General features: G+C 41.9%; 1 protein-coding gene across 7 annotated transcripts in view; it reads left to right on the forward strand.

Moving 5' to 3' along the window:
- Nucleotides 1-24,035, forward strand: part of KAT6B (lysine acetyltransferase 6B) — a 180,413-nt gene that overhangs the window by 52,342 nt on the left and 104,036 nt on the right. The window contains exon 1 of one of the 7 annotated variants that reach the window (XM_070470880.1): nucleotides 13,627-13,717. The exons of the other annotated variants lie outside the window; for them this stretch is intronic. Coding sequence (XP_070326981.1) covers nucleotides 13,694-13,717 — 24 coding nt within the window. The 5' untranslated portion in view covers nucleotides 13,627-13,693. Of the gene's footprint in view, nucleotides 1-13,626; nucleotides 13,718-24,035 lie in introns of those variants that run through there. 7 annotated transcript variants of the gene reach the window in all.

Raw genomic sequence — 24,035 nt, forward strand, 5'->3', positions numbered from 1 at the left:
ATGATACCTCCCGCTGCCCTCCTGGCAGAAATTTAGGGATATATTTCTGTTAGGTGTAAATCATTGGTGTTAAGATAGAGCAGAAAACTGACCTGAAGACAGTCAAATTGTTTGTGACCCACTTCAGTTGTCCTTAAAGTAGAGTACATCTCAGTAAGAAGTGGTAAATGAATGACCTTGGGTAGTAGGTAAAGCTCGATTTCTTAGGGTGGTGGACAGCCCAGTAAGAATGTCACAAATATACAGTAAAAATGTGTAAAATTCAGACTCTAACGTACCATTTTATACCCTGACTCTTTTTTTTTATCTTGTCTTTTTTTTATTTTGTCTTTACCTTCAGGCCTCTGTCATTGTCCACCGTGGTTTTGATTTTTCTTTTCATTGTGCATTTATTGTCCCTCTTACTGATTTCACCGTGGGAAAAAACTTTTCTGTCAAAGTGATGTAACTTTGCTTTCTGGATCTTTTACCTTTAAGTCTCTGTTCCTAGAAGTCTGCAGAAGATCACTTTTCTCTCACTCCCCATGTGTGTATTTTATCTGTTAAGGAAAAAAATGGCATTTAGTGGGAAGGGGTGGGAGATTGACCCACATAGTAGAGGCTTCCTTTGTTATAATTTACATACTTAACATATTCATGGCAGCCTTTCTCCTATTTTCAGATTCTGAACTCTTAGAGAATTTAGATACTTTGGTTTTGTATGCACACATGGTGAAATTCCTGGGTTGAAAAAAGTTCTAAGTGTTTCCACACTTGGCCCAAGACATTAAGGGTTATATAAAATTTAGTTCCTTAAATGACCATTAACCAGAAATTTTATCTGGCCATACAGAGGAGACATGTAACTTAAAGTATGCCTTGCCCTCTGCCTAGCATATTACTTTTGGCAACCAGAGATAGATGAGAACTATGCTATGTTTAAATTTTTCATTGTCATAAGACAAATCTACTATTATAAAAAGCTTTGCTGATCAGTGAGTGTTTCCTTCTGTTGATTTAATTAAAGGAGTAGTATATTTTTAATTTAATCATGGCACTTTGATGATCTGATACTTATTGGATGCAAGCTAAGAATTGTTCAGTTTTTCAAGATTTATATTGCATCTAGAGTGATGCTGATCAAAAGAATGAAGGAAATGTGTTCTGTGTCTGCCTTGTCCAATATTAACCACTTGTGGCTGCTGAGCACTTAAATGTGGCTAGTGAGACCCAAGAGTTAAATTTTAAGTTTTCTTTATTTTTTAAATAGTCACAGGTGGTTGGTTAGTGGTTATCCTATTAGACAACAGAGATTTAGATCATGTAAAAAATCACCCTTTAGTATAATGACATCTGGGGCTGTCAAGGTTTCTCGTTTTGGGTGGAACCAGCCTCAACTGGTTAAACTTGAAGTTAGTAAACAGCGTTGCTGTTAGCCATAGGGAAAGCCTTATTTAACAAAGGAGAAGTTTATCAGACTTAAGTATATTAGAAATGAACTTCTTTGAGAAAACAACTGAGTCCAAAAATAACTCCAATATAATTAACTGAACAAATATTTAGAAAATATTTCCTGTGTGTAAAGAACTATACTAAACGTGGAGGCCTTAGGAGTGAACGGAACTTAGGTGGTCCCCTCAAGGAGCTTTCTATTTGAGTCTTTTTCTTTTCTTCTATTTGAGTCTTAATGGGGAGGTTTTGGTAAGCTGAGGGGGTGAGCTCTGTCCAAAGGGGTTCCTTGTAGAGCTCAGAATGCCAGGCCAAGTAGGGTATTATCATCAGACTGTTAGAAGTCAGGATTCGGCATCAGGGCTTTGCGGCCTGGCTGGGGCTGTAACAGCCCAAGAAGGAACTGTTTACATCTGGGAACATTGAGATCCCGACATACAAGATTAATCTGGAGTGAGAGAGGGTTGAGGTGGGACTGGGATTTCTCCAGGTGTGCACTGTGAGAAGCTCTGCTGAGTTCCAGATGTGTTTGAGCAGGCCCCTCAGGTCTTCAGCATTTCTGAAAGATGGACTTTCCCAAGATTCTGGAAAGCTGGAGGCAGAGATACTGGGCATAAATCCTCCCACACCCCCACCCCACCTCTGCACACACATTTCTCCTCACCTCCGTGAGGAGAGATTCTTAATAAATGCTAAGTCTGGCTCAACAGCCAGGATTTTCTAATGGATATAAATATTCCCTTAAACAGAAGTATAGAGAGTGTTAAGTAAGCCAGATTTTTTAAAAACTTGCGAGAACTCAGCTTTTTTCCCTTTAAACTGACAAGATCCTGGGTTCAGTTGGCTCTGCTCTTAGTTTTTAAACCCAGGGACAAAGGAAAGCCACAGGAGAACGGGCAGCACCTGCGCCTGCCCCGTGTAGCCACCTCACTTGCCCGTGAAGTTCTGTGATTTTAGCTAAATTAATCCTGAGTTTAGAGCAGAGGGGGTGTGTTCCCACCAGTCTGTGACCCTCCACAGCCCTAGGTCTTCCCAGTGAGCCACTGGGCACTGCTTGGGAGGCAGGGAGCCCGGAACCTAACTGTTGGGCCCTCTTTGTGGCAGTTGGGTGAGTCATGAGGGCCTGAGGGGTAAAGCTCAGGCAGGCGGGGAGCAGTAGGTCACAGGCCGAGAGAGGGAGGCGTGTAAACGGTGGGGAGCTGGAGTCAGTGATCTGATCTCATGGTGCAGATGTGGAGGGAGAAGGGCCAGGTTTTTCCCCTGGGGACAGGAGTCCCTGTCACACAGCCTGTCTTGGCAGCTGGGCCTGTCAGGATCCAGTCACTAGAGTTACCTGCTGTGGGTACGCACTGTCACTCTGGGTTTGTTTTTGCCAGGTCAGGGATGCAGCGCCACATCCCTGTTACAGTCTGTTACCTCTGAGGCTGAGGTGGTGGTGGGTGCGTGTGTGTGGCCTTGGGTTGGCAGTCTTCACACAAGGTGTCCAGACACTCGTGGTTCAGGACCTCAGCCATGGAGAGTGGGATGCTCGCTTCTGTGTACCTTGGGCCAGGAGTCGGGCTGACCGGTTTGGCACACAAGCCTGGAATAGGTTAGGCTTCTGCTTCAGGCATTAAGGAAGGGAACTGGCTAGGCCTTCCTGGTGCCCACTGGCTGGCACCTGCCCCTTTCAGAGGTGGGCTCAGGGTAGCTGTGGAAATTTTCCAGTGTTTGTATCGTGGGAGTGAGTGTATGCCTTCTGCCCGTAAGCACTGCCAGACCAGGACCCAGTAGAATTGCAAAGAATGAGTTACTATTAGAAGAAAATATTTCCTGTATGTAAGTAAACTCAGGTACAGATGGGAAATGATGAGTAAATTGGACTTGCAAAGATTTGAAACCTCTGTGTCACTAAAGACAAAATCACAAGTATAATTAAAGGACAAGTAGGAGACTAGGAGAAAAAAGACCATGTGTAATAGACAAAGGATAAATGTAGAGAATGTGAGGAACCAGAACAATCAGATATTTTTTTTCCTGTTACATTGACAGAAGTTAAAAAGATTAATAACATTCCCTTTCAGTGACAGAAAAAAATGGATGTACTTTATATATAGTGAGTATATAAATTGTTCAGGTGTTTTTGGAAGGCAGTTTGACAGTGTCTATGAAAATAAAGTCACATACCTTTGATTCAGTAATTTTCTGTCTAGTACAATATACATGGGCACACACTTATACTCTCTGTGTTAGCAGTGGTGAAATATTGGAAAAGCTAAATGCACAGTGGTATAGCCAGCATGTAGAATATTATGCCACACCTAATAACAGGGTGGTAGTGCATCTGTTTGCAGCTTGTATGGTAAACTCTCCCAAATACATTCTTAGTGAGAAAAATAACTTACAAAATTATCACATTTATGTTAAAAAAAAAACCCTCAGAACTAGATCTATTTCTATATGTATTGCATTTCATAGATTCTTTATGTATTATGCATATGAAATCTATATATAAAATAAATTCATTTCTGTTCTAAATGTACTTCATGGATTCCAAAACACGTTTTTCACATTTTAACATTTTTAAATCAGTGTGTCTATATATATGGGGAGATAGAGCTGCCTAGTTATCTGTGTCATCTGAGTCATTTTTCCCTATCTTATATTTGATACTCAGCTCATCTGAGACTGTCAGGCTTGCATGGCTGAGAGATTGTTCAGCCTCATTAAGAAGTTAAGGAGCTGTGAAGATACATGGGGAGAGACTTGAGTACTGAGGCCCAAAAGAAGCGAAGAGCAGGACACTCGAGCCCAGGGCCAGTCGGCATGGTCACCTTTACTGTCAGTGTGAAAGGTTGAAGAGCTCAGTCTACAAGGTGGCACCAGGTTAGCCAGGGCTAAGTACTGTGGGGTTATTCATCTGCTCACTAGGGGTTTCCTGGGACAAGCCTGGTCAGTGGTGTCCCATCCACTGTTTGGTTAAGGTAATGGTACGGTGAAGCAGAAAACAGGTCAAACCACAAAGTGTTACTCAATGCTACTGAAAGAAAGTGCATTGTCTGGGTGGAGACCTAAGTCCTGGTGATGAAGAGCCAGAGGAGTAAATGAACTTTTATACCTAAGGGGTGTAACAAGGCAGGTAGGAACCGTAGGTTGGTGGTAGGGTCTGCCCTGTTCTGGAGGCCCGAGCAGGAGATCTTTGTACACAGAGCATAGTGTGGGTGTCTCTGCGGAAAGTTAGAGCTACATTGTGAAGGTAAACACAGAGTTTAGTGCTAATGCTGTAAACCCAGTGAAAGTCGCTCAGTCGTGTCTGACTCTTTGCGACCCAATGGACTGTATGGTCCCTGAAATTCTCCATGTCAGGATACTGGGGTGGGTAGCCTTTCCCTTCTCCTGGGGATCCTCCCAACCCAAGGATCAAACCCAGGCCTTCCACATTGCAGGCGGGTTTTTTTTACCAGCCGAGCCACAAGGGAAGCCCCCTGTAAACGAAATGACTGTTGAAAAGGTACAGAGTGTAGCTTCTTGTAAGAGGTCAGCCAGGGCTCTGGGAGCCAGAGGAAAGGAAGAGCACTCCCTGGGAAGCCCAGGAAGGTTTCCTGGCCAAGATGTCATTGAGGTAGTCATTGGACGAAGAGTGGAATTGGAACTCGTTGACTTTTAAGGAGCGATGTGGGAGGAAGGGAAGAAGGGCTCATTGCTGTGAACAAGAGCACAGAGGAGAATATGAGGAACTGGGAGCGGTGCCGCTTGCTGGTACAGGCATGTAGATAGGTAGATGGAAAAGGTAGATAAAAGGGAAGCAGTAGAAAGTAAGATTTTAAAAGGTAGGTTATAGCTGGGCCGTGAAGAGCTAAGAAGGCCAAGTTTGGAAGTTTAACTTTGATTCCGTAGGCATATAGTTTACGTTGAATCCTTTGGTTACCAAGTATTAAATATCTTTGTATCATCATTGGTTAATTTTTGTAAAGTGGTTACTCCCGATTTAGTTTCTGAGAGTTTTTTTTTTTTTTTTTTTTGTAATATAAATATTCAGATCTTGTGTGTAGAGCCCAGGATTTTTTGTTTTTTGTTTTTTCCCTCATGCAAATGGCCGAATTTTAAAATTACATGTGTTCTATAAACTTTGTTTTTACTCTCTGCCTTCCAGCATTTGCAAATAACCACGTCTCTTTCACAGGAGATCATAAGAGGTCCTAGCATTTATCTCCTTCAGTGAAAGTGAAGAACCGAGCCCTGTATGAAGAGGTGAAATTGAACATGAAAGATTTACTGAGAACATTGTTTAGGGAAAGCTGTGATCCCTGTACCTTTGCTGTGACATGATTTGGAACAGCTCTTCCGGTCCTGGCAGTTCTTTACAGCCTTTCTTTGAACTCAGCTTCGCTTCCGTTGCCAGTTTAACCTCGACGTTAGCTGGTACTGCTGCTTCGAGGGCTGTCTTTGGCAGGAAGCCTCCAGGCATTTTTCTGGATTCTGGTTTTGGCTCCCCAAGTACTTTGCTGAGCTGAATTGGCCATATCTGAAATGTGGAGGACCTAGTCTGAAATGTGGAGGGTCAGTTTGGAGTAGGAAAATACAGTAACAATTCTTGCTTTTTCTGCTACAGTATAACTTATCAACGGAGAAGGCAATGGCACCCCTACTCCAGTACTCTCGCCTGGAAAATCCCATGGACGGAGGAGCCTGGTGGGCTGCAGTCCATGGGGTCGCGAAGAGTTGGACACGACTGAGTGACTTCACTTTCACTTTTCACTTTCATGCATTGGAGAAGGAAATGGCAACCCACTCCAGTGTTCTTGCCTGGAGAATCCCAGGGACAGGGGAGCCCAGTGGGCTGCCGTCTATGGGGTCGCACAGAGTCGGACGCGACTTAGCAGCAGCAGCAGCAGCAGCAGCAGCATAACTTATCAAATCCTCTTGTTTTCCCCTTAATGGTACAAGGGGTTTCTCTGAAATGGTTATTCATCTGTGTCTGTGATATTTTTAAAAATAATAATTTCACTAATATGTCACAACATGCATTATTTATTACTTTAGTAAATGGATAGTTTAATAAGCAGCAATTTACAAAGTTAAACATGACAATTAGCATGATCTGACATAAAAAATTAAATAATCTCCTGGCATCTTTGTCATCAGCATTGCATTAATGATTTTAGCCCTTCTGGGAGCTTTCATTTTTTCTTGACTCTGACTGATGATGGCAGACTGTGGTAGTGATCTGCTTTTATAAATTATTTTTTTAGTTGGAATGCTATTAGCATGTAATGTGGACTTGCAGAAATAGAATTGTTTATCATTGTCAGTGTTGTTTTGACTTATATTCTGAGTTCTTCAAGGAAGAAGATAAGGAGTGTCTCTGACAGACATTTGGTGTCCACTGTGGTTTGCCCACTGGTGTGCCATGGGGAGGGCCTGCCTTCGGCTGTGGAAGCTGATGCAGGTCAAATGCGCGTTTCCTGGTCTTGCCTCTTAGGAGTTACAGGAGTGGGCTTACTCCTTAGGCTCAGCCTGCTGACTGCTTTCACCCTGGAGTTTGAAACTGGAGAGAATGGTGTAAAATGCAGGGACAGTAATGGCAGTACAGCTACTAAAATGGCCAGGATTTCATCTTCCCTGGATAGTCCTCATGGCACACATCAGTGTTGATACAGGTGGGCTTAGCTTTTACTTTCGTTTTGCACTGATACCTCCGACCTGCTTTTGTGCACACAGTCAAAACCTTGAGCATTGGGTGACAGACAGTTCAAGCTATCGTGTGGTGACACTGCCTGCCTGCCAACAGCTTGGGTTCAGCAGGGTTGATTTCTTTTTCTGTGCAGCAGTGCTTATTTGCACAGTTATTTTAATATTTAGTAGAGTTGAATTTTAAACTCTTCTTGGAGGAATTTTCGACTTAATGGAAGTACCTTGGATACCTGATGACCGAGTACCTCAATTTGATATAGCCCTTCTCATTTTTCTATCCTATTAGTAAGGAAATATGTATGGTAGTGTATTAAATGGGAGTTTTTCTTTTGCCTAAAATTCTGGCCAAGATCCAGAGCTGTAGCCAGTAGGTGGTAGGCACCCATATAGTCTCAAGAGAGATTCTAGAAGCATCGATCATGGGACTTGTAAAGGGGTGGCTAAGCGGGTCTAGCAACTGTTACACCCTCCATCCTGTAACCCAGCCTCTGTCAGGAAGACTGGAAATGAGTTCCATGCACAGAACTCCCAGGAGGAGACAGTGCTTTTCCTTGAGGGACGGGAAGATTTCGCTCTGTGTGTCGTTCTCTCAAGAGAATAACAGAAAGGTTGGGATGACGGTGAAAGGAGACTGGCATTTTATTGACTCACAGTCACCAGCCAGGTGCTGCTCTGGATTTAGGATGAAGTCCTGAGGAAGAATTCCGGAAGGAGTGTGGCGTGCCTCTCCTGGAGTTTGGAGGTATCTGTGAACAGAGGCTGGTGTCTTCCTCTCACCTGGAACTAGGTGTGTGGCTGGAGCTACCTTGGGTGGTGATTGGGGGGAGCAGTGTGTGGAGAGAGGGCAGCAAATGCCAGACACTTCCTGCCGGCCAGGAGGTCTGCTTGGAGGCAACCACTGAGTCTTCTTGAAAGAACTTCCCTGCATGTGCAGACTGCCTGCCAGGCGTGGGACCCCAGCAGAAAGAGGCTGTGGACGAACCACAGGCAGGAACTGAAGCCAGAGGGCCCCTTGCCTGCCTCAGGAGCATGGAGTATCCAGAGATGGGGTCTCACTGGAGAGATCTGGCATTTGGGCTCTAGCAGTTGACAGGTGTTTTACAGGCCAGAGGACCACAGACGAATAGATGGACATTTCCTTTTCCTTTTTCTGCCGTTTGCCTCTTTTCATTCTCTGGCTCCCCACACTTTCCTCTTCACATTAGATGAAATTAGGTTTGCTATGGATTAGACTGGACTTTTTAGTACCCGAAAGTTTGACTGTATTTAATGTAATTTCTTTTTTAAACTCGTAACTACAAATATGTAGTTCTAAGTTACTGAGCTTGGAAAAAATCCTTTCATGATGACACAGTCAGCATCTCGGCACCAGTAGATTAGAGCTGGGCAGTTTCACTTATTTTGTGTCTTGCAGATTTCAGGTGTATAGCTTGCCAACAGTTACTTTGTCAACTGAGAAAGTTGAAATTTCACTATAAACTGAACATTGTAAACTTGCTAGCTAATTTTATAGCTAGTACAAGTCATGTCCCTGTATTGGCATTTGGGACCCCTTATGAGGTAGCCTGAAACTTTGCAGCTTTTCATTGGTTTTTTTGGTGTGTTTTGCTGTTATTTATTTTTAAAGTGTGTGAAAAACATTAAAATTTACCATCTCAACCATTTTTAAGTGTAAAGTACATAGTATAGTATATTTTTTAAGTGCATAGTTCAGTAGTGTTAATATGTGCACATTGTCATGTAACAGATCTCTAGAACTTTTTCATCTTGTAAAACTGCAAATCTATACCCATTAAACACTATTCCCCTGCCCCTTTTCCCCCTTCCTCAAAACCCATGGCAGCCACCTTTGTGCTTTCTGTTTCTAAGAGTTTATTTTAGATACCTCATATAAGTGGAATAATCATGTAATATTTATCTTCTTGTGATTGACTTTTTTCACGTAGCATAGTATCCTCAAGGTTCATCTGTATTGATGCATATGACAAGATTTCCTTCCTTTTTAAAGACAATAATATTCCATTTGATGTATACACCACCTTTTCTTGACTCATTCATCCACTGATGGGCATTTGTGTTGGTTCCACCTCTTGACTGTTGTGAATAATGCCGTGGTGAACATGGGTGTGCAAGTGTCTCTTTGAGATCCTGTTTTGAATTCTTTTTGAATATGTGCCCAGGAGTGGAATTGCTAGGTCACGTGGAAGTTCTATTTTTAATTTTTTGAGGAACCTTTATACCATTTTTCCTAGTGGCTGCACCATTTTAGATTCCTACCAACAGGCCACTGGAGTTCTGATTTATCCACGTCTTCATCAATACTGATTATTTTCTGTTCTTTTGATAGTGCCCATCCTGATGGATATGAGGTGATGTGGCATTTCTTTTATGATTAGTGATGCTGAGTATCTTTTCTTACACTTGTTGGCCGTTTGTATATCTTCTTTGAAGAAATGTTTGTTCAAGTGTTTTGCCCATTTTTGAATTTGAATATTTGCTTTTGATCATTGAGTTGTAGCGGTTCTTAATATATTCTGGATGTGGACCTCTTATCAGATATAGGATTTGAAAATGTTTTCTCCTATTCCATAGGTTGCCTTTTCACTCTGTCCTTTAATCGTATTTTTTTGCAGTTAAAACATTAATTATAGTGATTAAATATGTTGAAATACTGAAAAGTTTAGGAAATAATGGCAGACTTTGATCAGATCTTCAACATTTTCCCAGTAGACTTATTGAGTAGTGCACGAAACTTGAATTAATTCCATCATTTGACTAAAATACTCTTCTCCCATCATCACTCTTCCTTATTCTCTCCCACTCCTCTTCTGTCCAAAGACTCCTTAAAAATACTGTTTCATCCTTTTGTCTGTACCCTTTCACACACACTTGTTTCTTTTGTATGATATAAGGCGAACCTTATTTTACCTCATGTTTTACCTTTTCATGCTCATGCTCCTTTAAGACTCAACCAGTCAATCAGTAATTTCTTCCATGTGCTAAGTTGCTTCAGTCCTGTCTGACTCTGCGACCCTGTGGACTGTAGCCCGCCAGGTTCCTCTGTCCATGGGGATTCTCCCCATGGCAGGAATACTGGTGTGGGTTGCCAAGCCCTCCTCCAGGGATTTTCCCAACCCAGAGATCAAACCCAAGTCTCTTCTACAGTCTAGGTTGTCTGGAGGTATTTTGAGGATTTTTATACTTTGCCCACTCCAGTCGAGCAGTGTAAACTTCTAAAGCACCCAGCTTGTTCTTGTCGCTTTAGTCCTCATTCCCGTGGACCTGCCACAATACCTAGCCCATAGTGTTTGGCTTCTTTAATGATTACAGATAGAAAGAACAAATGCCTTTTCAGAAGCAGCAGAACTTTTTGCCAACTTTGTGTCTAAGTATCCTTTCTCTTCTAATTTTATCTGGTAAAATTTTGGCAGCTAATTGTAGATTTTTATGAACTTACATTGGGTTGCTTTTGTCTTCTGTTATAAAAGCAATAATTAGAGGAAATGATCCTTTTGAGAGGTTGCTTAATGAATTCTGCTTCTTTCAAATGTGCTGCTTTAAATCTTATTTCAAGTAAACTGAACTAATGCCCAAATTATTTCACTGTAGATTCCAGAGTATTATGATTAATTTCCTTCCATTAAATTCCTTAGCGTCTTTTCTTTGGTGGTAGTGGTGGGGGTAGGGGCTCAACAATCGAAAAAGACTTTATTGATTTTACATTTAGTGTGGTTTACTCTGCTCAATTACATTGTTCAAATATAAGTTTGTGTGTGGTAAAAGATTGTGTATATTGGAATTCTATTTTCTCTTAAATTACTTTGTGTTTTATTCACGACTGGTGTTTAATGGTTTAAGATTTCATAAAGCCTTTTCTTCGTAAGTCCTCAAGTGCTTTTACTATAATCCTGCAACCTAACCTTCTGGTTTCACTGCATCCTTCCCCACCCTTCAAACAAGCCCAGGCACAGACACACACTCTGGCATGCGCCCCTGTGAGCCCGTCCGCCTCCCCTGCCCCTCTCCCCCAGCCGACAGAACTGAAAGCAGTGGCCCGGTTCCAGCGGCCCTGGTGTTGCCACTGCCCTCCCCACTGTGGGGGCCCGTGGACAGAGATCTCTTATCTTCAGCTGCAATAAGCTGGTTAGTTCCCTTTACTTCCATTAAGCTCATGGGCAGTGAGAATCCATTAGGTCATCACTACTTGGAGACTTTCTTTTTTCTGTTACTTTTTCACAAGGCATGCTGCTCGCATCCTCCAGAATGTAAGAGATGAGACCAGCATCTATTTTTGTGTCTTAGCAGTGAACTTCATCCAAGACGGTCTTGATTTTTAAATGATTTTAGCTTGCATCATGATTTAAATTACTAGTCAAAAAATTTCAGCTTTTCTATAAAACATTCTATTAAAAATTTAGATGTATTCCTCATGGCTTACATTCAATAAATAAGCACTATAAGCAGGGATCTGTGTTGTTTTTTTGGCTTTGAAAAGTGAAAATTTGGGAGCTATTATGTTTTAGAACTTGAAAACTCCATAGGAAATTAAGTATAATTCAGTTGTAGTTATTTTTGCCATGTTAAATTAGAATTTTAACTATACCAAGCATAGAAGACACTTAAATTACTTTGTTCAACAAAATGCGATAGATGCTTATGTGTATTCATTAGACCTTTTCTTTGTCACCAATAAACTGTATGTTTGTTTAGTAAAAAAGAACAAAGTGCTTCTTACAGAATGTTCATCCTCTCAAAACATGTGAAATGCATTTGTAAACTAGGCAAAGTCACCTAGAATTTGGGTCCTTTCCAGTCAAGGTATATAGCTTTCCTGTTCTTAGTAACTGGAGGCAGGGTTGTGATGGAAACAGTGGGGGCTGGGCTGTGGACAGACCTGCTTCTTCTACCCGCTCTGTAACTTTTTGCAAGTTAGGATTAACCTCTTTGAGCTTTGTTTTCTCATTTATAAGTTGGAAGAGGATTAGCATCCTGTTTGCACATAGCACATGATACTAAGTAATTTATTTTCTCTAGACAGCACCTTGTATTTGTGAACTGCTTTCAGGTGATGCTGTTTTATTTATTTTTTAAACTTCATCTCATTGGATTTTTACTGCCCATTTAGATGCAGCTAAGAAAACAGGTTCAAGAGAAGTTTTATGCTTTATCTGTCTTATCTTTTTAAAAAATTGTGTTTATTTATGGCTGTGCTGGATCTTCGTTGCCGCGTGTGGGCTTTCTTTAGTTGGAGCGAGTGGGGCCTGCCCTCCCATTTGCGGTGCGTGGACTTATCACTGGTGGCTTCTCTTGTTGGGGAGCCTGGGCTCTAGATCGCACGGGCTTCAGTAGCTGTGGCACACGGGCTTAGTTGCCCCGTGGCGTGTGGAATCTTTCTGGACCCCAGAGATTGAGCCCGTGTCTCCTGCATCCGCAGGTGGCATCTTAACCACTGGACCACCAGGGAAGTTCTATCTGTTTTATCTTTACATGGCCAGCCAGTGACAGAGCAGGAACTCCAGCTTGTATCTCCGGGCCCCTGTCCCATGATTTTCCCACAGAAATGCTATTTAATGCTGTGAAATGGCAGGAAAAAAAGAAGCGTAAAGTAGCTCTCTGCTGATAGTCACTTTATTTTTCCAATGTAATTATATCTTTGGGGGAAAAAAATGAACCTTTGATTTTTCATCTCCCAATAATTCCTTTATTTATAGTCAATTAGTCCAAAGAAGGAATTTTTTTCATATATTTATGGAAGCAGCCACTATTTCTATGAAAGATTAGATAATATATCACCATTCTAAATGGATTTTTTAAAACTCTGTAATCCAGTGAATGGTTCTTAAATGCTTCTTAGCCTGAAGCGTGTAAGGTGGATTGTGAAGATTTTATCACTCAGGGTTTGTGCATTGTCACCACTCTTCTTTAGGTGTGAAGTTGACCTCCACTGCTGTGTAAATGAGTGATCATCTGTTCTCTTGGAAAAAAAAACACAAAAAACCCCCTAAGTATATGAGGTGTGACAGTGTTGCAATGAAACAGACTCACCCAGTCACACATCAATACCAGCGTCGTTATTTTTGGTCAAATGCGTATCACATAGCTAAAATTTATCATCCTTATCCTAATCTAACTTCAAATATCTTAGACCTAAGCAGCCTCTGTATTCTTTTCAATATGTAGCAACGAGAGATTTAAAACTTTAAATTAATTACACACATGGGACAGTAAGAAAACAATGCAAGATAAAAATCTCAAGGTAATGTTGTAGAAATTGAAGTTCTATAGAACTTCAGAAAAGAGAAGGATCAGTAGGATGTCCTAGCAGAAATGTGAGCTTAACTGCGTTTTGGTCAGAATAACATTTTTTTCTGTTATCTTATTGCTAATATCTAAACACAAATAAATCTGGCATTAACCTAATGTCAGTGTTATCTAGAGACATCTAATGTTCAAAACAGAAAGTGGAGGTGGATTAGCCTCAGTTGACTGCCCTCGCTCAGAGGATGTGGTCAGGGCTGCCTGCGTCTGTAGCTCGGCTCCCTCTGTGTACGGGATCACTGTGCCTGTAGGCTCTCTCCCGGGTGACGGGAAGATGGCTGCCCGTACATCCTGCCAGGTGAGTGGTTCCAGCCTCCAGAAACTTCTCTCTCCCAACACATATATAGAAACGGCCTTCCTGAGGCATGCATCCACCCCTCAGACCAGCTGTTGTCACCAGATGCCTGGGGTCTATGGTTTAGAGGATCATCCCTGTGAGTTGGGGATGAGGACATGATGATTGACAGTTCTCCAGGACCAGAAGTGGAAGTGGGTTCGCCAAAAGAAAGGGGGTGATGTGCCAGAGGAAGAGGAGAGGGTGGGAAATGTGTGCACAGCAGCACAAATATCAATAATAACTCTCATAGTCTGCAGCATAGGACTGCAAAACAGTTCTTAAATTGTCCTCTGGGTTCAGGTCAGGGGTGTTAAATGCAGAGGAGCACTCTGAGTAATTCTAGACGGTCCAGGTGTCATTCCCTGTTATAGTGGTTTTTAAAGCTTTCAAATCGTCGACTACTCTTTTACCTAATGCCCCATGAAAATATATATTCTGAGTGTCCCTAGTGTTTGTGCTTTGAAATATCTATATATACCTTTTATATTTGTGCTTTTATAAGTTGAAAAAGGTAATCACCATGGCCATCTATTTGGATGTGACAGCCCTCCATTTTATAAAATAATTACTATTGAATCAGAATTTTTGTTCAACGTGTGCTATTAGGTTACCTATCAAAGCCAACTGAATGAATGACTAAAAGGTTCAGATCAAAAGCAACTGGCTTAACTTCATGGAGATTTTCATCCTTTAATTTAAAATGTGTCTGTGTCTAACTGATTATCTCTCACATTTTATAAAGAAATATTGACGTCCTGTAAAGTATACAGTGACCTCACTTCTGGCTGTGTGGGCAGACTTCACTGCAGGCCTCTGAAGCATTGATATTCCTGTAACCTTTGAGGCAAGATGTGTGTATAGTGTATTAATGAGCTGGTGGAAGTGATGTACAGTAATTTCATCCTTGGGTAAAAACAGATGTGAAAGATTCTGTTTTAATATTTAATCAGGCTCCAAGCCTCTGTTGGCTTGTTTAAGTTGACCTGACAGCATTATACCTGGAAACACTTTGAATTAAACTCTGAGTGCTTGACCTTGTTCAAACAGTTGTAATTTAATAAGGCTGCTGTCTTGGTGGAGATAGCGTGGCTAATAGGCAAATCCTTTTCTGGCTGGGATTGTTCTGTTTGTGAGTGCTGAGGGTGGGGAGGGTCAGAGATTCCCAGGTTCTCACCAGCTTTGGGGAGGAGCTAGATTTGAAGAAGCAAAATGTCTAAATTAAGAAATTGTCTTTTAGAAGACCCTTTAAGACCTCGTCTTTTGTTTTAATTTTTAGCCTTACAGAAGTAATGTTTTTAATGTAATTTTAGTTGGGCTCATTTTGGTTGAAAACAATGAAAAATCATTTGTTAAGAATGATTCCAACCAAGGGAGCTGGAAAATTCTCGGGAATCAGAGGAGCCCTAGGAGAAGCAGATGCCAGCTCTGGTTCTTTGTCTGTTTGTCCTTCTACCTCCTGTCTTCCCTGCCCACCCATTCATTCATTCATTCTCCTTTCCCTCTGGTCTCTGTCTCTGCCTTCCACGGCAAGTCTCTGGCTCCTCTCTCCTCTCTCATCTGCTGGTTTCCTCACTGTCCTTCCACCTTTTCCTCTGCCTCATAGCTTCTGTTTACTCAGGGTTTCTTTTCTCTCAAGCCACCGGTTTGTAGTAGTCCTTAGTAGTTTCACCTTTTTGTATCCTTTCTGATGTGGTTTCTGTCATTAATAAGTTTGTTTCCTTATTCAGATTCCAGATAGTGGGATGCTATGTCAAAGCTACTATGTTATCTGGAACATGTACAGGAATTGGTTTTGTCTTGAAAGAAAGTTTGTTTGGACCAGATACCATGAGTTGCCCAATATAAAGGTGCACACACACACACACACACACACACACACACACACACACACACATATATATTCTGGTTATGAGAGTGTTCTTACATGCTTATTGGAAAAAAATGAGAAAAATTAAAAATTAATCAAAATGCAATTAAAATCTCCTGTGATTCCCGCTATTCAAATAGCTAATACTTTGGTATATTTCCTCTCATATGTTTTCTTATTTATGTATAAAAATTATATACACATTACACACCCTCACCAAATTTGGAACCATATTGGTAATACTTTTTTTTTTTTTTTGGTAATACTTTAAAAGCCTTCTTATGTACTTCTGTCACCAGTGACATTTGTAGGTATACTCAGGCTGTGAGACTTGTATTAAAAGCTGTGCAGTTTGGTGTGAATATTTTATTCTTGGACTTCTGACTAATATTAAGTGTGGCATCCTTAATCATTTTATATTATCTTTTCTTTGACTTGCATTATTTATCAGTCCCTTTGAGAGGAGTTAACTTGAATGTATTTCCAGCTTTCACTGTGTTTAACATAGTGACTCATATGAAATAAATGTCCAATATTTGGTGTCTTTTGCTTTGTTTTTACAAAATAATTTCTGTATATACTCTAAATACATTGATAAGGTTCCAGCTCAAAGGAATAAAAAATATGTATGTGTATATATGCTAATATGCTGAGGATATGGAAAAGGAACAAGGAAATGCTAATTGCTTTAAAACTAGTAGAAATTTTGACAGTCCTTGTAGTATATGTGTCTTCTGTAGAAAGCTAGCTGGTTCTTCTTTTTCAGGAGGCCTTCCAGGATGGCACTCATTGTCTTGTTGGGTTTGCTGTGGTCCGGTATGGTAAGCAGAGTGCTCAGAATGCCCCCTGATGACCTTTGGCCTTTGAACAAGCCCCTCTGCCCTGAGCATGGGTGCAGCCTGTGAATGTGTTGAGCTGGCACGCCCACGATGATATTACCTTGGACTATGAAAGTGGGCAGTGTCCAGGTGGGCTAATGTAATCAAAGGAGCCTGTTAGTAGCGGAGCTTGCCCTCTGGATAATGAGAAGAGAGAGAGATTTGAGGCTTGAGTAGGGTTTGGTTGTGTTTTGCTGGCTTTGGAGATGGAAGGGAGTACGTGCCTCGAAATGTGCATTGCTTCTAGAAGCTGAGTGTGGCTCCCAGCTGACAGCCAGCAAAGAAACGGGGACCTCAGTTCTACGACCAATAGGAACTGAATTCCACCAGCAACCTAAATTAGCTTGAAAGTGGGTTATTCCCCAGAGGCTCAAGATAAGAGCCTGATTAACGCCTTCGTTTTGACTCTGTGATGACTTAAACAGAGAACCCAGTCCAGTCAGCCTGCTTGGACTTCTGACCTACAGCACTGTGAACTAAAAAATGGGTGTTGCTTACTCCACTGTTTGTAGCAATAGAGAACTAATATAACCCAGAGTCTTGCTAATTCTTAGCTTAGTCAGATTTTATCTTTATTTTCTCTGGATATCAAGGGCAGAGCTCTCTGTCACACAGACTCACATTAACCTAGCTGAAGAATTGATGTATAAAGTTTGGGGGCCAGTATATTTGTTTATTTGTCTAAGAAGTAATTATCCCGGGAGTAGTTGATTTCTGTTATCTCCCTGAAGGCAGACCTGTGTAGGAAGCCAAGCTTGTATCAGTGGGCATGGCATCTAGCCTGAAGAGTTAGATGATTTTAGTTTTTCTGTCTCACAGCAGGGATTCCTGTGTCCTGGATAGTGTTTAAATGAATGCTGCCAGCTTATCTGGAGACTTACTCTATTAGTTTTCAATTGCTCTGTTAACAAATCACTGTAATTTAACAGCTTAAAACAACATTTGTTATCTCACAGTTTCTACTGGTCGGCATGGATTAGTTGGATCCTTGACTCAGGGTCTCACCAGGCTGCAATAAAGATGTTGGCTGGGGCCGTGATCTCTTCTGAAAGTTGAGTTCCTCATTGGATGTGGGTGGAGTTCAGGTCTTTGTGGTCGTAGGGTTGAGGCCCTTTGCTTCTAGAGGCTGCTCTTCCATATGACCCTTCTCCACGACATAGTTTTTTGCTTTTTCAAGATCCTTTGAGAATCTCTTATAGACTTCCAATCTCTGATCCTTTGAAAAAACTCCATCTGATTAAGTCAGGCTTACCTTAGATGATCTCTATCTTGATGGACTTGAGGATCAGTGGATTTGGGACCTTAATTATATTTGCAGAATTTCCTTACCTTGGTCACATAACGTAACCTAATTGTGGGGGGCTGGGAAGAACCCGTAATATCCATGGTCCTGCCAAGGGGAGGGAATTATAGAGGTTGTATACACCCAGAGGCCATCCTAGAATTCTGCCTATCACTGCTTTAGTCTCAGTGTCCACTGCTGACTGGCTTCTTGTTTCTGCCACCTTCTTTCAGTTCAGTTGCTCAGTCATGTCTGACTCCTTTGCGACCCCATGGACTGGAGCACGCCAGGCCTCCCTGTCCATCACCAACTCCTGGAGTTTATGCAAACTCATGCCCATTGAGTCAGTGATGCCATCCAACTGTCTCATCCCTCTGTCATTCCATTTTCCTTCTGCCTTCAATCCTTCCCAGCATCAGGGTCTTTTCAAATGAGTCAGCTCTTTGCATCAGGTGGCCAAAATATTGGAGTTTCAGCTTCAGCATCAGTCCTTCCAGTGAATATTCAGGACTGATTTCCTCTAGGATGGACTGGTTGGATCTCCTTGTAGTCCAAGGGATGCTCAAGAGTCTTCTCCAACACCACAGTTCAAAAGCATCAATTCTTTGGCACTTAGCTTTCTTTATAGTCCAGCTCTCACATCCATACATGACTACTGGAAAAACCATAGCCTTAACTAGATGGGCCTTTGTTGGCAGACTTATATCTCAGCTTTTTAATATGCCATCTAGGTTGGTCATAACTTTTCTTCCGAGGAGCAAGCGTCTTTTAATTTCATGGTCGCAGTCACCATCTGCAGTGATTTTGGAGCCCCCCAAAATAAAGTCTGCCACTGTTTCTACTGTTTCTCCATCTATTTGCCATGCAGTGATGGGACCAGATGCCATGATCTTTGTTTTTGGAATGTTGAGCTTTAAGCCAACTTTTTTGCTCTCCTCTTTGACTTTCATCAAGAGACTTTTTAGTTCTTCTTCACTTTCTGCCATAAGGGTGGTGTTTCTGCATATCTGAGGTTATTGATATTTCTCCCGGCAATCTTGATTCCAGCTTGTGCTTCATCCAGCTCAGTGTTTCTCATGATGCACTCTGCAGGTTAAATAAGCAGGTGACAAAGGAAATGGCAACCCACTCCAGTATTCTTGCCTGGAAAATCCCATGGACTGAGGATCCTGGTAGGCTACAGTCCATGGAGTCGCAAAGAGTCGGACACGACTGAGCGACTTCACTTCAATATACAGCCTTGACGTACTCCTTTTCCTATTTGGAACCAGTCTGTTGTTCCATGTCCAGTTCTAACTGTTGCTTCCTGACCTGCATACACATTTCTAAGGAGGCATGTCAGGTGGTCTGGTATTCCCATCTCTTGAAGAATTTTCCAGTTTATTGTGATCCACACAGTCAAAGGCTTTGGTGTAGTCAATAAAGCAGAAATAAATGTTTTTCTGGAACTCTCTTGCTTTTTTGATGATCTAGCAGATGTTGACAGTTTGATCTCTGGTTCCTTCTTCAGCTGTGTTAATACATCCAGTGTTTGGAAGTCTGGGCTTGGAAGCTGTTTTGCATAAAGCTGCTACATAGTTCTACTCATATTCAGTGTGTATTGATTTTTAAGTTTAAATTTATAAAGCAGATTAATTAATCTTTTCCCTTCAGTAATTGAGGAATGGAATGAAGGGAAATGTCTTCACTATAATTGCCAAGATTCTGACAACAGTGACCTCTTTTTGTAGTTTTATGGCCTGAAGATTTTATATTATTAGGGAAATTCTGCCCTCATCAAACAGTTTTGTTTTGTGGCCATGTTCTTGGTATCTTAGTTCTCCAACCAGGGATTGAACCCAAGCCATGGCAGTGAAAAACACCAAGTCCTAACCACTGGACCACCAAGGAAGTCCCCTCATCAAACTTTTGAGGACTATAACTTAACATTCTACTTAATAGATGGAGAAACTGGGGAGAGGAAATGAGTTGTTTGCACACTTAAATTATTAACCATTGAAGAAATGCCAGTGTATTGTTTCTTGTTTATATTCTACATTCTTTCACTGTGAAGACTCCTGGTAAAAGGCAGTCTAAATTTAAAGCAATTAAGATAAAATTCTGTTATGAGGATTTTGATAGTACCTGAACATAGATGTCCTTGTTCATTAAAATGAATGCTAAGGACTCCAGAATGTGTTTTCATGAGGCAGGTTTTGACCACTGCCCGTCTGTTCTGAGAGATCTTTGCCTCAGGCCACAGTGGCCAGGAATATGGCAGTTAACCTGCCTTGCTCTCTGGGGAAAAGTCCAGAAATGGGCAATGAATTAGTAAGTAAGAAGTGTTCTCTGAGCTATAGGCAGTCAGTTGTTGATTCACTGATGAAAAGGTAGGAGGTAGGCTAATGAAACACGACATTCAGACTCGGCTATTGACTCTTAGCTGAGCTGAACTGGGGGTTTCTGCTGTTTTGCTCGTTTTCCCTGAGTGGAGTAGTTTATAGGTTAAACATGCAGCCCTGGGAATCAGGCTGCCTGGGGTAAACCCTCATTCTCCATTTACCTCTGTCTCCCGAGCCTCTCTTTCGCTGTCTGTAAAATGAGGGGTAAAAGAGAGTTCATGTAAAACACTTCCTGTGGTGCTGAGCGCTGGTACCGGTGGTGGACCCAGGAGAGATGGCTGAGATGGGAGCCATCCGTCCCAGCAGGGAGGGTTAGAATTGCTTCGAATTGCCAGTGCAGAGTGATAATAAAAAGCAGACTGGCTTTAGTCAGTTTATTACTGTTTTTAAATTCTCTGCAGACGAGGTACCCCGTTATTGCCTGCACCCTGGGTAGACCACTCCTTCCATTCAGCCCCTTGAAATGCCACCACTGCCTAGCCAGTAAATGCCCCCAAAATGTTTACTGCTTTTCTCACATTTGAGCCAAGGTAGATGTTTTCATTAGAGAGGAATTGCTGGGTGAACATGGACTAATAACGTTTGTGATCGTAGAGTGTAGAAAAATTGTTGTAATAAAAATAAGGCATTTTGAATACAGTTTATAAACCATTAAGAACAAAATGTAGCAGAATCTGACCTGAATAACAGAAAAATGAGGCAGTACTGAAATCAAAACATAGCTTTGCTTTTTTCTTTGTCTGAGTCCCTAACATTGTAATACTTCAAACATGTGCATGAAGACATGAACTGTCCCTTCACTTAAGACTTCAGTCTTCCATTTTGTCTGTAAACCATACTTAGACTTACAGTGTCAGCCTGAGCTTGACAATCAAGATGGTCCCTGTCCCTAGTCTTGGCCTCAACCCCCTTTCTCTAACTCATCACCCCAGACTCTCCGTTCACTTACATGCGTCGTGTCCAGCTCTGCCGGACTGCTTCTTGGGCTTCAGCCCCTGGTGTGCTCCCTGCACTGTGTCCCAAACAACCTAAGTCACAGTTCTGCAGGTTAAGTCTCTATGCATCAATGAAGCCTTCCTTTCCAGATCTCTTTACTGCTTTTTCCTGGTGCTAAATTCTTCTTTTAAATTTATAGCATTTGTTTATAGGACTCATTTTTTCCCCTGCCTGCAGATGTTGGCTGAGATCTCACTGTGGTCAAAGCAGGATGATCTCTGGGTTCTGCAGAGAGGCGGCTGAATGGGTTGGAAATGGTCACTGTTGCCTTCCTGAACTTCTCTTGTCCCATTTTCTTTTCGGGATACATTTGTTTCACAGTCAACTGTCTTCTCTACTCTTACTACAGATGGAAACGAATCCACCAGAAATTGCTTAGATTAAGTGGGAAAGAACTTTCAGAATATTCAGAAGGGATCTTAGAAGTAACTTAATGTAGAAATCTCTTGAGAGGGGATGAGCCTCTTCTGTTTGCACAGTCTGTTTGCTGTTTGTCACAGGTGCATCCTTAATATTGAGTCTGAAATTCCTCTTCATTCTGGTGCTGTCCAGTGCAGTTTCAGTGAATTTTTCAATGCAAAGTATATGCGGCCTTATAAAATTGCTGACACCGCACTTTTTTGGTTCTGTGAAAATGGTGATTTTATGTGGGTCAACCCAATATTTTCCTCCTGATCCTGTTTTTTTGTTTGTTTGTTTATATATTCTAGTTTAAATAACTTTCTGTCACTTAAAGCCTTAATATAAGTTCGTAGTTCCTTTTTACATATTTTTTATGATTTATGTATATCCTTACTGTGGTAGACCGCAGGGTTTTGACCCACAGCAACTCAAATTCAACTGCAAGTTCTTTCCCAACTGCTCTCCTTTTTGGACTCTGAACCAAGGTTTTTTAATCACAGCATCTGCAGTATATATGTGATGAGGTTAGAGGGTGGTAGTCATTTGTGCTGGGCTCAGTCACTCAGTCATGTTCGACTCTGTGACCTAATGGACTGTAGGCCACCAGGCTCCTCTGTCCCTGGAATTTTCCAGGCAAGAATACTGGAATGGGTTGTCATTTCCTTCTCTGGGGGATCTTCTTCACCCAGGGAATGAACCCATGTCTCTTGCATCTCCCACACTGGCAGGCAGGTTCTTTACCACTAGTGCTACCTGGGAAGCCCAGTAGTCAGTAATGGGGGCACAAGAAATCTGAAAAGTAAAATAAGAGGTGGCCATCTTGGCCTTGTTAGTATGTAAACAAGGCCAGGCCTGTTCCCTCAAATCAGTTATGGAGTTTATCCTCTTGATCGTGCAGAAGAATTATTCCCTGTTTAGTTCTTTATTGGCTAGACACCAGGCTGCACTTCTCAGATTTGGGTTAGCGTTACGCTGAAACTGGACTCCCACATCCTTCCTGGATAATCTCCTCACGTTGTGCATAAAGCTGTGGCTCACCTCCCCCGCCCCCCCATTGTGGCTGCACATCTTTCCCCTTAGTTCTCTAGGGCTCTGTGTGGATACTGCCTTCTGAGGAAAGGGTTCTGTGGCCAAAGATGCTTTCTGATTTGCTTGGACTAACTTGAGTTCTCCCGCAGACTTAAATTTCTTTCCCCAAGTTTTTGGTGCACATTTTGTGAATGCTTATTGTTCTTTACCTGTTGTTGTTTCAAAGGAGTAGAGCAGTTGTCATACTTCCAAGATGAGCAGATTGCCTGGCTTCCAAGCCCCACCCTGAAGCACTTAGGTCCCACACTGCTTGAAGGGAGGAGGTTATTGTGCTGTTGGGTTCAGCTGTGTCTTCTTCCCCTAATGTTCTGTTTTACTCCTGCTTTCTTCTTTGCTGTTCAGTCCCTCAGTCGTGTCTGACTCTTTGCTCTGCGGACTGCAGCACAGCAGGCTTCCCTGTCCTTGTCTATCTTCTCGAGTTTGCTCATGTCCATTAGGTCGATGATGCCATCCATCCATCTCATCCTCTGTCTCCCCCTTCTCCTCCTGCTCTCAGCCTTTCTCATATCAGGGTCTTTTTCAATGAGTCGGCTCCCCACATTAGGTGGCCAAAGTATTGGAGCTTCAGCATCAGTCCATCCAATGAATATTCAGCATTGATTTGCTTTGGATGGACTGGTTTGATCTTGCTATCCAAGGGCTCTCAAGAGTCTTCTCCAGCACCACAGTTCGAAAGCATCCATTCTTCAGCACTCAGCTTTCTTTATGGTCCATCTCTCACATTCATACATGACTATTAGAGAAACCATAGCCTTGACTGTACAGACCTTTGTCAGCAAAGTGATGTCTCTGCTTTTTAATACATTGTTTAAGTTTGTTATAGCTTTTCTTCCAAGGAGCAAATGTCTTTTAATTTCATGGCTGCAGGCACTGTCCACAGTGATTTTGGAGTCTGAAGAGAGTGAAAAAGCTGGCTTAAAACTCAGCATCCAAAAAACTGCTTTCTTGAGGTCATATATTTATTGAGTAAGATGAGGTAAAGGGATACATCCCATTGTTGTCGCTTTAGTAATCTGTCTACTTTGGTTAGACTCTAGTTTGTCAGTAAATTAGTGGATTCACCTAACTGCCTTACCTTGTTCTTCTGTCGTCCGTAGTTATAACATGAAAAGAATTTATTACCTGCCTTTTTGTTTTGTTTTGTTTTTGAGTCTGTGGCATTTTCCTCTGACTAAGTGTCCAACAGCCTTATTAATGGATGAATTGGGGGCTTCCCTGGTGGCTCAGTGGTAAAGAATCTGCCTGCCAGTGCAGGAGACACTGGCTCAGTCCTGGTATAGGAGGATCCCACACGCCTCTAGGCGGGTAAGCCCGTGCGTCACTATTGAGCCTGTGCTTTAGAGCCTGGGAACCACAGTTACCGAGTCCGTGTGCTGCAGCTGCT

The sequence above is a fragment of the Odocoileus virginianus genome, chromosome 7 (assembly GCF_023699985.2).
Source record: "Odocoileus virginianus isolate 20LAN1187 ecotype Illinois chromosome 7, Ovbor_1.2, whole genome shotgun sequence".
NCBI lineage: Eukaryota > Metazoa > Chordata > Mammalia > Artiodactyla > Cervidae > Odocoileus > Odocoileus virginianus.